The 16366-nt window shown below is 39.1% G+C and overlaps 1 protein-coding gene across 1 annotated transcript; it reads right to left on the minus strand.

The window, feature by feature from the left end:
• Positions 1 to 8: 8 nt before the first annotated feature.
• LOC124185328 (nischarin) lies at positions 9 to 4247 on the minus strand. The gene is made up of 2 exons (XM_046575994.1): positions 3073 to 4247; positions 9 to 2911 (listed from the first exon to the last, which is right to left on the minus strand). Exons 1-2 carry the CDS (start codon positions 3511 to 3513, stop codon positions 1946 to 1948), a joined length of 1407 nt encoding a protein of 468 aa, XP_046431950.1. The 5' UTR covers positions 3514 to 4247; the 3' UTR covers positions 9 to 1945.
• Positions 4248 to 16366: the final 12119 nt, after the last annotated feature.

Genomic DNA, 16366 nt, shown 5'->3' on the forward strand with positions numbered 1-16366 from the left:
GATTAATCGTTATCTGTTTCTGCTTCGGCGAAATATGCAAGAGAAGAAAGAAGTTATTTGTGGAATGTCATGTTACCGATTAGAGTTTTCGGTCGTATCGCCGATTAGTGCTTCTACCGAACATCGTTACATGCGTATAATACATGTCTATGTATATGCATGCTTCTTCCATTTGTTTCCACAAAATACGCTAAACGCTGTACAATTACGATATTAATTACTGATTGTTAATTGGTGTTTAAGATAAGACGACGGTGATCTATAATTTATTGTGTTTTTTTGTTTTCTGTCCTTATTTTCAAGGCGAAGAATAAAATCGTCACGGCATATTCAGAATTTAATTTTCATCGGTCATAGTACTTACATTTACATCGGTGTAACATGCGCGATATCGTTGTTATACCAATATTCTATTCGCGTGTTGATCCCTACGATAAAAGTCAGGCCGTTTTATATCACAGATTTTCACTTTATTGACAAAATAGTGATTCGTTTTATGTACAGAATAATAGTGACGCATGTATAGATTCAGATTATTTATACATATATATAATATATATATAGGTACACATATATTAATAAAAATATTCATGTACAGTAATTCATCTTACACTATATCTCATTTCGACTATCTTCCTCTTTAGAATTTCAATTTTAAAATAATATATTATATTCGATGCGTCTTTAGTCTCCGTTCTTGTTTTTCCATTGTGTGATTACAACGACTTCAGACATCATTAATATCAAATTTGTGGTAAATATACATATTGGAGATTAATTCTAGTCTTAGTATTGAGTATAAAAAGAATAATGGAGAATAGTGTTATGGGGGGTTTACCGTGAATTGTTTCGAATGCCTGCTACAAACCTACCCTGGCTAACTATAACCGACTGCGTGTAAATATCGTATGCGTGACTATATGTGGATATTGTATGTGAGTAATATAATTCAGTCTACACAGCCGAAGCTTTGTAGTCGTAAAAACGATATCCATTTAATTCTTTATTTTCAATGGTTTTCTTTTCCTGTTTCATTCTTATTATCTACTGAGTTTTGGTATAGCATACTGAATAGATATCACCGAATTGAAATGAAAGAAAAATTAAATAAATCAATTAAATAGAATAACTTCATTGCAAACTATCGATCTAATTAAAATTGACTGCAAGGTCAGAAAAATAACATTGTACCCATACTGATGGATTATTGTATCAGATTTTACATTACTAAGTTATGATCTGCTTGTTGTAAGTAGTTGGCGTAAAGAAACAAAACTTTTCAATGCACATCTCTCACTATGTACATACATGCGAAAATTGATCGTGTTCAATATTCAATGTGATAAACAATTATTAATATTTACTTTAGATGGGATGCGGTGAGTCAGAGAGAAGGAAATCCTCGCTAAACACAGAATGAAAATACCCTAATAAATACTAAGTGGACTGAGCCTCGCAAAGAACTTTATCTATCATTTTATAAGTTCTGCAATGTTTATCAGAAGTCTGATACACTTCGCAAACTTGGTTCCTAACCTTTGGTAACGAGTAGTTTAAAAATCAGCTGCGACTAGACTAACCTGACAGTTATGCAGAATACTAATGCAGGATTCTGGGGAAAGTTTCCTGTCGTTGAATACAACCCTAACGTTGGTACGAATTAGAAAATGGGTCATGAAAAGGTACAAACCTGGACAAAGTGCCTTTGATGATGTCGAAATTGGTAAAAATGCTAATTGCTCATCGTTATTAAAAATACTTAAAAATCTAACTTTCGACCAATCTACCAACTACAACATACGAAAGTCGTCTCTTTGCACTGAATATTGTCTAATTTTGAGTGACGAAGCATTTCTCTCTTTTCTTTAGCTTTTTTCCTTCTTTTTGGACACTTTTATAACAAGTGCGTGTTGCATGTGCACTTAACTTCGAAGTAACGCCTAATCTAACTGCTCGGAACTTGCGCTGAGAACAAAGCTTCGTCATTGGCATTAAAGACAACAGGTTTACCTTCTCGCGCTATTCTGAGCGCTTGTAAAATAGAAACAGTGTCCAATTCCTTTTGGTTTGGTCTTTCATTATCCAAGCAAATTTCAGCTGCTCTTTTGCCAAACGGCTGTAATACTTTGACTCTGTAATCAACAATAGTCGAAACCGGATTCCCTGTGAGCATCAAATTCTCCAAACAGGGCAAACACCCGACGTATTTTATCTCCTCAATGTCCTCGATGTGGTTGCAACTAATGTCCAATCCCTCTAATGAATACAATTTTGCGAAGGCGGACAAAGAGCTCAATTTGTTCTGCGAAAGGTCAATAAAAACAATGTTCCCCAACTTGGTATGCAGATTGTCAGGTAACGACGTAAAATTGTTGGATGCTAAGTGAAGCTCGGACAATCTTGGGAGCAGGGTAACATTCGATATTTCGGACAACGCATTGTTGTTTAATGTCAGAGATTCGATGTGGGGCAGAAGTCTGATCGCTTCGTCGATAGTCTCGATTCTATTTCTGCTTAAATCCAACTGCGTGACTTTTAACCAAAGGTGAGAATCGTTCGCATTAGCGATGTGCCTGTGAACCTCTTCGCACATCGCAAGTTCGACGATGTTCTTCAACGAGGTATTGTGGACCTTTAAAACCTTCACAGTGTCTCGTAGATTTCCCATGTTGTAAATCCTGTTCACAGAATACCCATCGATCGTGAGATTCTCGACGCTCCTAAACGTAGAAAATTCCACTGGAAGAGTACACGGCACAATGTTGCTTGTACCGTAAGGAGCGCTGCTCCCTTCAACCACGAGGCTTCTTAAGTGCGAATTGAAGTCCAAGACATGGCTAAAGTCGAACTTTCGATCGACAACTTCGAGGGGAGAACGAGGCTGCTTCAGTCGTTTGCTGATGGCGTAGAGCTGCAATAAAAAATGCGGAATCAGGATGAAAAGAGGTGAGTTCCATTAAATGAATAACAATGCTCTCATAATTAAGCTGATTGTGCACAAATTCTAATAATTTCGAAATTGCTCCATATCTTGGCTCGCGGGTAGCAGAATCAAGAGAGAAATTACAATACCTGGACTAGATCAAAGGTGTGAAACTGTGAATTTTCAAGGATGGTAACACCTTCGTTGAAGAATCGAAGCGCCATGTTCTGCAGTAGAAAAAATATGTCGTAAACGTGAAATTCAAGGAACAAAGCGAGCTCCCTCGGCATAGCTTTTTTCAGGTAGGTGTAGACCGAGTTGAGATAGGTCTCGAGGGCGATTCTCCGCTTCTCTATAAACCCTTCGCTCTTGTTGCCGATCAACTTTTTCGGGGGCAGAATATCCTTCTCGACGCAGTGCTCGGCCACGAGGGTCTCGTGGAGTTCGGCGAAATCGTTGTATCTGTGCCTCAGAGTCCATTTGATCGACGACACCGTAACTTCAATCTCGTAGTAGGTCACGTTCTCGATCGTCTCCGAGGACGGTATTTTTATGCGAACATTGTCCTGATTGAGCAGTACACATGCCATTTTCGATCACAGCCGCGTTCCGATTTCTCGGGTAACAGAAGAAACCTCGTTAACGAGTTTGTAAGTCACGCGAAGGTTAGGCGTGCCTGTTAAACAAAGTGACTCAAATAATCCCTCCGAGCTCGTTGGAAGAACGGTGAGCGTAGAGAAGGGAATGAAGCCAGTTTCTATCGCACGACGACGAGCAGCAACAGTAGCAATATCTTTTTCGCGAACAAACAAAACCTCGTTGCACCGTGCATTTTCTTCTCTTTTTTTTTTATCTACCGCGAAGTAGAAGCGTCATCGCTTTTTATTACTCGAATCGCACATCTTCACGCTTGAGAAAATCAGTCAACTGTTGCAATTTTAAACTGTTATCTACAAACGTCAGACATCTCGTTCCGTGCTTTGTCAAAATTGACAGCTCCCAACGAACGGCACAAGACGTCGCCTGGTATATCTTTTTCCCCCTCGTTTTTATATCTCAAGCGAGACGAAGTTAGTCAAGAAACCGCAGAGCAAACAGGATGACGATACTGAGCGAAAACTGTTTTATTCTTCGACGCTAGACAACGCCACCATCTGTTTTCACTTCGCTTTTACATTTTGACGTGCAGGTGGCACTAGTTGCGAGATGTTCGCGAATTTTCGGCATCCTGTTCCGCTTCGAACTTCACGTCGCGCGGCACTTGTTGCGTTGGTTTTCAGTGCTGATAAACGCTGAAGAAGGTGCTGAAACTCTTTACGATCAATGAGGGATTAGCTGTGAATGGAAAACTTCCTTCATAGCTTGTGATGAAATTACAGAACATCCACGTCTCCTTGCCACACGGAATCGACAAGTTCAGAGTACAAATTGGTAAGAATTTCTAAATACATTAGGAATCTGGATGTCGCATCAAAGTCGTGCTCCTCGAAGCGAGTGTATTACTAGATCAATCGGACACGATGGCTAATTCGAGTATCGTTGTTCGTCCGATGATTTAATAAATTAGTCCTCATGACTCATATTCCATGCGGGGAAAAATTACGATGCAATGTTAACAAACCGATATCGGTATACAAAAGCGTTACGAACAATTGAAAATCGTCGCTGTGACGTAGGCAATCGAACGTCTGAACGTAGCTGAATAAGACACGAGTCGGTAAGCGTTCATTTGTTTCCCAGCGAAAAATCGAAGGAGACGACGCCTGTCCATTACATACTCGGCGTAAGAATCAGTAAATAAGTTGAGAAATAGTGTAATAACGACAGCTGCGCGGCGTGATCGTAAACGAAGCCCTTCGACAACCGTCCTGTGACGCACGCTGCAGTGTAATATTGTCGGATATGGATTAGGAGCCCGGCTTACAGGCAAGTCCTCTGTTCATTCCGTGATCCCTCGCCCTCCTCGCCTCTTCTTTCCCCGCCAACCTGTTGCTGGATGCTGGGGCAGGAACTGAAGGCATGATGGCGGGCGATCTACCTGCCGAGCCGCTGACCACCGCCGCTTCTCTTCTCTTCTCTTCTCTTCTCTCTCCCCCCTCCGACGAACCTGTTGCCTATTCTCGCATCCAGTATCGCCGCGGCAGCAGCAGCCATGCTACACCGATAGCTGCAGGTGTTTTTCGAGGATAATTTATCCCGTGCAAGGTTGAACGCGCCGAGTAGTTTATCTCAGTTTTCCGGTCTCAAACGCCGTTTCGGCGTCTTCGGCTTACGAGGAGCGGCGCGTCGGTTTTTCCTCGCTCTGCAACAACCACCGCCTAGGTTATCTCATTTATTCTCGTTATAAAGCGGAAGGAGTACGCGTATTCGACTGTTTTCACCTATCCCCCCTTATTTCTTTTCTTTCCACATCCTTTCTCGTTATCCTCTTTGTTCCCGTAAATCTATACGCGGTGTGTTAAAGCCGTTGAACGTCTCGTGGTTTTCTTCAGTGTTTCATAGTTCGTCTTACGTATCATACCAGAAGAAACTCGACGATAATCGTCCAGGATACGCCGATGTATATGGTTATTTATATTCAACGTGTGATGATGATGTTTGTGATTCGATTACGGTGATGATGTGGTTCAATGTTTGTTTATATTGAGAGTGATTCGAACAGTGTGCCGGGCGTGTCGTGTTGACCAAGCTCCTCTCGCTTGGCTATCTTCGTTAGTAAGACGCCGCTTCGCTTCTATCTATTTATGGTGAGTTAGAATATACCTACTACATTTCACTGGCTGGTGTACGTTTTTCGTTGTTATTCTTGACTTCCGGTTTCTAATGACATACAATTACTGCCTCGAAATCCGGTTTTTGTTCCCCTTACACGTACCTGTACCTACTGCAACACTTGGTTTCTTTTTCGAATCGACGTAAAAATTGAGCTTTTATCAATGATCCGACGAGAGAAGGAGATAAAAAACGAATGCGAGGTTTTTTTTCTTCAACCTGTAGAGTCGATTCGTCCAAAATTTGAAGCAGTAAGAGTTCGATTGCTGTACAGAACAAAAGGCTGTACTACTTTATCGCACGATGGATAATATTGTACCGCGTGTCTTTGGGTATATTTAAATATGTGCGATGATAGGGTTTCGTTGGGTTCGAGTTGTCGGAGAGGTTGAAAAAGTCCGGCAACGCAAAGCGACAAAGCTTATAAACTCCCGGCGACGGCGAGGCTCGTCGACTGACGTTGACTGACTCATTCTCATTCTCATTCGCTTTCTCATTCTTATTCTCTTTCTCGTTCTCCGATCAGCAACACACATGGCGAGTACGTGGGCGTTATCCTTCTCGCCTCTCGTTCGCCCGCATTCCCCCGCGTACTTGTTAAAAATAAACATAGTAAAGAGGTTTAGACTCAGTCCGATAATCAAGGCTTCCAAACGTCACGCGGGATGAAAATCTACTCTCGAGTTTTGAAAGAATTGGGAATTTTTCGGGAAGAAAGAATATACCGAATGAAATAAGATCGTGAAGTTAGCCAGAAGAAAATCATCTTTTTAGGGTAGCTGAGAAACAATTTTAAATCTGTGAATTTTAATTGAAAAAGCCAACTTGATTGTTTATTACAATTTTAGACGATTTCTAGTGAATAGATTCAAATATAATCGAAATAAATCTTGATTTACTGATATTGTACAAACTATACGATATGACTATTGAAAAAAAAATTAGACCTTATAACGCGATCGAGTTTTCCCAAGTTTAATGAAGAGATATTTCTTTACACTAAAATTCAACTGAATCGAGTCTTCAATTTTCGTTATCATATCGTTGAGGTAATAAGTTATTTTTCTTCAACTGAAACGTACACCACCTAATTGATGTATAAATTTTTAAATCGCATTCTGGACGTCGGAGTTTGTATAGAAAAAATTTCATCCGAATTTCTTACTGCACTTTTTGAATGATCATGAATTTCGTAACGCGATGCGTGCCTATGTGAAAAATCGTTGTTTCGCGATTCTAGGATTGCATATCCAAATCGGTAAATCTCAATAATAAAATAGCTATACCTAAAAATGCGTATATTACCGATTGAATTCTGGCCAAATCATCAAACACTAGGAGAACGGTGATTTCTTCTCTCGGATTTTCCGTAACATCAATGTGACACCGACTTTGAAATCGGCTCTCCTTACGCTCAAATCCTCCGCATTCCACGTTGCAGGTTGTCGGAGGGACGCGCACCCATAACAATTTGAATGGAACGGACCGAGTAGAGAGTATCGTACCCACTCGATCCCGGGGATGAGAGCGGAAGATGCAACGCTGTAAGAAGGCCGAGGTGAGTGTCCGCCCTCTTTGGAATGTTGTGTGTAGGCTCGTCGTGAGAGAGAGAGAGAGAGAGAGAGTGCGAGAGAGAGAGAGAGAGAGAGAGAGAGAGGAACGACGGGAACGAGAAAACGAATGGATAAGAAAAACCACGATCCTCGTACGTATGCATGTATGGGCCGTGTTATCTCTTCTCTTTGAATTGAACGTTATGCGTGGGTTGCTTCTCAGCAACCTACTGGCCTTCATACAAATATTTTTTAGGCACCCACGCCGTCAAGTTGGTTAACTTGTAACATCAAATAATTGTGAGAAAAGTTTTCGGTAAGACAATCGTTGCCAAATTTGGATACTGCAGTGTAGTTAAATGTAACCGTGGACTTTTAGGGGAAAACGAAATTTGTAATTAAAGTTCAGCAAGCCTTGCAATAAAGGAAGGTCTTCTCTCCGAAGGTTATACTCGGAGTCGGAAATCAGTATAACGTTAACGTAACGTAAAAAATCGTTATCGCGCAATTTTAGAATGATTTTCAACGAGTTGTTTTTGAAAAATATCAGTATATATTATTTGTCATGGTTCACGAAATTTTAGATGTTCCCGAAGGTGGGAAGTAAAGATTTTTCATGAACTCGCATAGTTACAGTAACTTTACTAATTTCATTCTCATCTCCGAAGTTGCTAAATAGTCGTTTATGCATCGTGTGTCTAACGGTGTAAAGACGTATGCACCAAGAAGCCGAAATTGGTAGTAAGTGGGCGTATAATTTTTTTTTTCGCGGCATCGCTAGGAAAGCACTCAGAACGCGTATCTATACTAAAATTAGCCGAAAAACCAAATGAAGATAAAAGGTCTTACGTTTGGTGGATACGCCTTTTCAGCAACAAAATATATCTTTATTCATCGCCTTTATAAATGATATAAAGTCGCATTCGCCATTTTCATGTTTTTATCGTAAACGATGCGGAAACCTTCGAACCATCAAGATTTATCAATTTCGGTAAGAATCGAAATTTTTTTATATTTCTTCAAAAAATGATATCGAACGTAAGAGTAAAGGGTCGTATCAGCCAATTTCTTTGTCGCAAACGTTTTAATAACCTTTCGAAAAAATACGTATTTTTACCTTTACGCTTGGTGAAAGGTCGTGTAAGTCGATACAGCGTTGTACTTGTTCAATGTTTCAATCTTGCGTGTAATTTCTGCGTCGGTGCCGGGCATGATTCGTTTGCATGTGATAAAAAATTGTGAAGAAACGACGATCCGATGACTATGAGATGTGAATTCCGAGAATGATTCAACGCCCTAGCTTGCGGCATCAGAAAAAGTCGCGCAACGCTTATCTCTCTTCTGTGTTTCGCGGATATTCCGCAAGAGCTGGTTCCGTCATATCCCTTCATCTCTTTCATCATCGTCTTTTCTTATTTGCAGCACCGATGTCTGCAGGTACAATGCTCTATGCCTCGTTATTATAGTGTTGGGCATACAACGCGAAACGTAAATAGGCTGGCACCGCACCACACAGAGAGCCGCTTTGTATAATCCACTTTGAAAGAATCTTGTTATTACACAATAATGCCGCGCATTCAAAATTACCAAACTTTCCTTGTTGTAAATTTTATTTCTATCTATATCGCACGATGCGAACTTCTTCTCTCTGTGTGCTTTCGTGTAGAGAAATTTAATATAAGAAGATGTACGCATAAAAAACTCGGAAAAGCTTGAAATGTTACAGGTCATATACAATTTAAGCTTATAGAGAATCAACTTCCGTTATTTTGCACCTCCGCGTCACTCTGCAAGGATGGGATGTTCTTTTTCTTTTTTTTTTTGTTATCTTTTTTCGGCGTTAAAATCTATTTCCTGCCTGTGCCATCTTTTTGTAACAGTTATCCACTTGTTCGCTAGTTTTTATTCAAGTTATAATTGTATCGCTGCAGCAGCAGCACGCATTTTAAATTCATCGCGTCAAGCGAACTTCCGCTCGTTTATATGTATACGTATACACACCGTGTATCACTGTGCGTAAACTTCCTGCGATATCGCTTTGAAAATAGAAGATGTGTAAAAAGTTGAAAACGACTTCTTTTATGTACCCGGCATCCTGACGCCTCTTTGATACGTATCGCGAATTCCCGCGAAATCGCGCATGTGTAATATTCTCGTTCTCTCAGCGAGTACGTTAAATATTATACTCTGTAAATAATACGTCTCTCGGCTTCTTCCATCCATCGCCTTTCATCAACGCATTAATTGAATAATTTTATTCTCGACCGATTCTCAGCCTCGAAAGACTCTCTTTCGCTATTCTCCTTTACGAAAAATCACATTTCATCAGCTGACTTTAAGACGTTTCAAAACTTCCCACTCGAAGATCAAGTCAGGGAAAGTTATCGTATAATTTATTCTGGATAAAAAGTTTGACCATTTTTCGCAAAAATCAGTTGTAAATTTGTCGAACCATGCGATGTATTGTACGAAATCCTTTCTTGTTTAAATAAAACAAAAATAATACTTGTTATCATCTCGGATATCCTGCGATTAATGATTCAATTTACATCTTATACACATTGAGAAATATAGATAATTATTTTTCGCAGCGATTATCGCAAATCGATATCCGGACTCAAGATGGTCTAAAATCCTATCTTGTCTCGGATAACGTCGGAAACAGTCGGTAAAATCGGCTTTTTATGTTAATTTCGTCCGTTTTTGTTAGAGCCATTGACCATCGAAAGGTGACGAATAACAAGTATTTCCGTCTAGGACCAATGCCATTACGCGAACCGGATGTGCGCTAAATCGTAGATACGTTATGAATTTCGTTACGTTATTTTATAATCGTGTGTACAAAAGAGATGCGGTCGTTGCGTAATCGTGTAACACAGTAATTCTAGATTCGAGGACACTTTATTTTGGTGTTCAAAACACCCGACATTGATTTTTCATTCCTTTTATCAGTAGATCCCTGTATAATCCATGCAAAAAAAATGGTCGAATAGAATTCCATAGAGCAAAAAGATTTTTCTTTCACGCAATTTCGATGATTTACTCAGGTATTATTATTGTGGATGTTGAAAATACCCTTGCAAAATTTCCGGGCAGGCGACATGTCCCATCTTTTGCAAATTGCATAATTTACATCGATAGAGTAGTGTAGGTTTAGGTAGGTGTAGGTAGACGTTCGAGTGTGAGTCAAATTCTTTCGACCGTTCGTGCTTTTGGATTTTTTTTTTATTTTATTTTATTTTTTATTTTTTAATTATCTTCTCCTGGGAAGGAATAATTAACGCGGCCCGATGCACGTGTATTAAAGTTAAAGTTTACGAGTTGTGTGCAAGAATATTCGCACACAGACGTAACGAAGTGGCTGTCCTTGCCAACGGCGTATAATTTCGTAATTATACCGGCAGATTATATACAACGGACTGCACGGAAAGACGGTTTGAATTTTGATTAATGCAGCCTTCTTATTTTAATTTGTTTTTTTTTTTTGTTTAAAACGAACATGTCCCTTCGCATTTCTAGATCAGATTATGTAGTCGCGTACATGGTATATTTTATTATCATGATTTTTTTTTTTTAATTTCCGCGTGTAATTGGATTTTTAGTACACGAGGAATAGAAGCATTCGCAGATCGCAAGGGAAATAAAAGTTGTTCAGTTGAAATATCTCATAACTTAAGCATATGTATGTATAGTTAAATATGGGATATTCCATGCTAGTTTCATTCAACTTCACAGTCTTGTTCTGTTTTATGTATTACGATTGTTTCTAGCTTTTTTTTTTTGGTTTCTTTTTGTTTTGTCAAATTCTTACCACAAATACTGTTCATTAAATACCATTAATGAATTATGCACGTTGCAAAATTTTATGGGCTTATTGCAGGTAGTGCGTATTGAATTTATTACACACGAACGAAACTTTGCATGGAATAATAGAATAAAATATTATTCTTAACTTTGGAAATGGTTGGATAAATCGTACAGTCGTTAGGTACCTAAAATTAAGCACGAGAAAAATACAAAGTAAATAAATAAATATTTAAACAAACGTAGATTTTTTAGCTAAACGGTAGAATTTACAAACGAATCGTATTTCGAGGAAAAAAAATTTCAAGAGTTTTGGGACAATAACGTTACGTTCCGGCCGAGTTAGCTGACGGAATGCCCTATACGCATGTGACAGCGTACGTCGGGTCCGTACGGCAATTACATCCAAGAATCGCTTGTGCAGCGCGAGCGCGAAGTTCAGTGAAGAAGGAAAACGAGTGTCAATGACCATATCGACTATCCCCGTTTCAGAGGCGATGCAGCTGCTGCAATTGCTGCCTGAAATTACATCCAGCATCGGTAAAAGCAGCAGCAGCGGCAGCTGATACGTACTACCAGCGATGAAATACTGTGTCCTTCCACGATTATCCCACGCCGTGTTCTGAATTTTAAGTTAACCATACCTGTACGGAAAAAGTTCGTTAAACTTATTCCGTAAATGATTTATTCGTAGAGGTTTTTCAATTTTTTCTTTTTGTTTTTTTTTATGTGTTTCGTTTCTCTACCAACTTTTCAGAACTTGTTTATAACTACTGAATCTATGTTGATTCGAATTGCTTCCGTAATGAGTAAAGGTGTGCATTGAAGGAAGCAGTAAGTTGATAATAATAGAAATAGAAATTGAAGTTGGCATGACAAATTAGAAAAATATGAAACTGTGTCGTCGGGTTTAAACAGAGTTCTATCAATATGGGCATTATTTCTATGGACCCAGTTGAACCTTCTGGGTTTGTTGCAAAAAAAAAAAATTAATTATGATGATAATAATAATGATACATGTGAAAGGCCCTAAAAGAAACTTGAGAATATATAGAAAGTAAAAAATGATTTTATACACCATGGAAACTTTCGTAGTACGGACTCTCATTAAGAGGGGAATCCGGTGAAACTTTTTATCATATTGTGTTTTTCATTTTTTACTTTTTTTGCTTTCGCGTCGGGAAAATTGTCTAATTTTTTTTTTCATCATTTTCAATCTTCTACGCATATGGCCAAAGATTAACCATCTCTGGAATTTCTGTCGTGGACAATAATCAGCCGGAAGTTGTCCATTCTGCTGAATCGTTATAGCTGATTTTCATGAACGTAAATTGAGAATCGCGCGAGTCTTGATCGATTTTTCAACCTCGTTGTTTCATCAAATTAATTGCTGAAAATATCGTTTTTTTGGATGATTTTTCTTTCATTATTTGTACATTTTTTTCCTTACTGCTTTTTATGTTTATTAACGTGAATTTGTGGTTTGTATTTTATTCCGATAATTATGTGTATCTGTTATACTTATAAATATTCTTTGTGAATTATATTTTGTACACGTACTATGAGTATAGGTATACATTTAATATGCATATATAGAGCTATAATACCTTCGTTGATTCAGGCGCAACATATATCGAAATATTTCTACCTCTGGCTCTGTAAGCTGATTGGAAAAACGGAGAAAACAATATATCGTGCGAATTAGGCCGCGGAATTATAGAATTGCAGAAGCGCGGATTTTTTCATCCCTTCATTTTCCGGTAGATTTAATTATGTTTATCTGTAATTGCTGAGCTGAAAACGGTAAAATCTCTAATAGGGATTTCCTCAACAAAAATTGCACGATACTCGCTGATTAGGTTTATTGTTGAAAAAATGTCACCAGTTTTCCGAAACCAATTACATGATTTATTGGACTCGAATCATGTTGCGAGTGTACCTTCGTAACCGAATCCTTCTCCCAATTCTTTAAATTAAAAATTGGTCATCAGGATTAAAGGTAACGATCTGTCTCGCAGGATTCGTGCAGGCGATCAAAAGTTGCGCCTCGTAATTTCCTTGGCCATGCATGCAAGACTTAAATCTGTGAAAACGCGGTGCTTAGTATTCGCGATACGGAATAAATTTTTGCTTATTTATTCCCTCACTTTTTCCCCGCGAAAACTCGGCGCATTCCGTATGCCGAATTCACGGAGCGTCTGCGAAAAAGGAAAGTACGAAGATCGAGGTTCGGATCCTCGATTTTAGGGGATGTCGGGAGAATAATTCGCGATCTCTCGATCGCGGCATAAACAAATCGTGTCTATCTGTAAAAAATATGGCCAAAGATCGCTGGGGAATGTAAATATAAGATTTTATCTCGTATTTCTGATGCTGCTGCAGTCGTTCAACGTTTAAAAACCAGAAAACCACTCGGCGGAATGATTCCCTGGCTTTCCGGGCTCTCCGGTCTCTACGTGTAAGAGAGTAGTCGTCCTTTTCCCGCATAGTTACGAGGATGCTGCGTAATGTACGCAAATGTCTTGTAACGCACGCGTTTAAATAAACAATTGCACAGAGAAAGAATAATCCGTTGAACTTAACAAAGTTTGCATCGGCAGGTGGAATAATTGTTTACAGTTCCAATTGTTTCTTATCGGCTATTGGAATCAATTCTAAACGACGATTTGTTATTTTTATACAGAGATTGTTTAAATTCTTTTACGGTTTACTGAATTTTAGACAATACTAAAGTCGCAAAATGATGACTTTTTCCCTCAACATGGTTTTATACAACGTGATCACATAGTCGTTGTTAGTATACACAAGTTTTCTCAAAAACTAACGTACGAATTTATATATAAATTTATCATTTCACTCGTGCAAAACGTCAACGACGAAAACTCATTTGGTATAATAAGTGGCTTACTAAACGTGTTTTCGTTCGAACGAACCTTCGAAACTTCAGGCACATTTCTTTCCATCATCGTTTCGCAGCTATAAAAATTAGCGGCAAAATCTTGAGAACTGCTGGTTTTTGATTAATTGAATTGAGTAATAATAATTTTTTCTTCCAACGATTACACTTTCTTCTGTCAATGCTCCTGTTTCTTTCTACGAGTTAGTTTAAATTTACCATCGTTATAGTTTCAAGTATCACCGATTGGTTAAAATCGTAAATAGAAATCGTTTTTCTTTCATTAAAATTGTTTCGCTAACTTTTCTTTATTCCTTTTCAAATACTCTCTCTATCTTCATTCATTTTCGAGTATTTTTATTCACTAATCATTTATTACCAGCAGAGCAGTTCAATCGATGTTACCAACGACGGTGTCAGGTTGGTTCAAGCGCGTATCCGTGTAATTATATCGTCGAAGATACCTCGTATATTCGATGTTTTACAAATCTGATTTGATAACGTGAAACGGAATCTTCGGATCGATAAATTATTTCATTCGTTATCGAAGTTGAACTCTTCTCCAAGAAACATAAACTAACAGACACATATCGGGATAATCAATTTTACACGCGGTGTTCCAACAATGAAGGCCTACACCACGTGACCTACAATCAGGGTCAATTTCAACGGAGTAGATACTTGTTTCGGTACGAAGCGGGGATATTCGAATCGTTACAACGTACGGACAAGACCAAATGCCCAGCTGCGACGCAGTCGGGATTGTAATGCCTGTAATTACACCGGGGCGCGTGCAGTGCGTTAATTGTCGACGTTGCAGCGATAAGCGGAAAGGGTGCAGGGCACCGGTGTAAGTTGTAACCCCGGGGGTCTTTAAACCCGGAACTCTTAACAGGGATCGTCCGTCTTGCCGCATGCACTGACATTATACTTAACCCGTTAACAATGATAAACAGATGTTCCGTTGCGGGAGTTCCGGTGCGAGGATACCTTATTATACACGTGTGCGCCTACCTATGCATACCTCGCGATGTGTTCTAACTATGCATGAATCGTGCTTTCGATATTGCGCACGCGAAGCTGCATACGCATTGTGCGTTTCGGATGTATATGCATGTAATGACGGATACGCTTGGATGTAGTCATTATCCGGAACAATGTTCTTTGAAATTCTAATTCAGCGATGTAACTACGAGTACAGTAATTAAAAAGTGAGAAAAATCGGATTGAATAAGAATAATTGTATTGTTTAAATTGTTATTAGATTCGATTGTGACTGGTTTTTAATGTAGCTTTTGAACCGAAAGCTTTCCCGCAGCGATTCCACTTTGGTCTGAAAATTGTCGTTTTTTTATTCAACAAGGAATTCATGAGAAACATTCAAAGCCAATCGATTGGGGGCTATTCGTTAGGGAATTAGGTTTTCGAGGTTTTGGGAGCAGTAAAAATCAAACCCGTCGTTCATAAAAAGCCCCAACTCAGTGACAGATGATTTTTTTCTACTCTTTACATCTTATTTAAAAATAAATAAAATTGTCGATGGACAGGGCCAGACGTAGATCGGTTTGGGGTGGAACGCCTCATATATTGTATCGGTGAAAAAAAAACATAAGAATGTCATTTCCGTGACGATGTTTAAAGATTTTTGTCTGAATTTGTACGAGGAATTTTTCAATCAAATTCAATTGAATCTTTTTTGTTCAAGCCACTTTTAAGTTTGACGCAAGATATTTGTATAAAAATTTTCACGAACCCAACCGCAGTAAGAACATTTATATTAGAACAACAGCCATCCGATAATCCTTGCAGTGATCCATAAGCCATCATCCAATAAAGATGCGAAGCAAGCTACAAATTTAGGTACATTACACGTACCTACATGCATGCGTGTATAAATTCCGTTTTATTTACGGGGTGTAACGCACATTCGCGAGGTATATCTCTGACTGAACATACAGCAGTGAGAAAAAGTATAAAAGATTTCACTGGAAGTATGCAGACGGCCGAGGCGCCCGACGATCCGCAGCCGTTGCTGCAGCATCCTGGCAAAAACTAATTTTAACGTCTGCACGCGGTTGAAACGGCAGGCATCGCTGCATCTCCTCTCATCGACGCCGACGAGAACGAGGAGTTTAATATACGTGACCATTTTTAACGAGCGTGTACCGAGAGCGAGCTTTGCTGCTGCTGCTGCTGCTTACATATTTCGCAATTCGGGATTATCCAAATTTTCATTACTCCACACATTGTTCGAGACGCTTTTCCGTTACTCAAAGATGTACGCTCAACATTGTTCATATTAGCGAATATCTCGGGGCGCCGCGTCTTCTCCACTTGTATCCTATTATACGCAGCAACAGCAGCCGCCGCCGCATCCGGAGATAAGAAATACACTCTTGGGTTGTTGATCTTCGCTCT

The sequence above is a fragment of the Neodiprion fabricii genome, chromosome 6 (genome assembly GCF_021155785.1).
Source record: "Neodiprion fabricii isolate iyNeoFabr1 chromosome 6, iyNeoFabr1.1, whole genome shotgun sequence".
Lineage (NCBI taxonomy): Eukaryota > Metazoa > Arthropoda > Insecta > Hymenoptera > Diprionidae > Neodiprion > Neodiprion fabricii.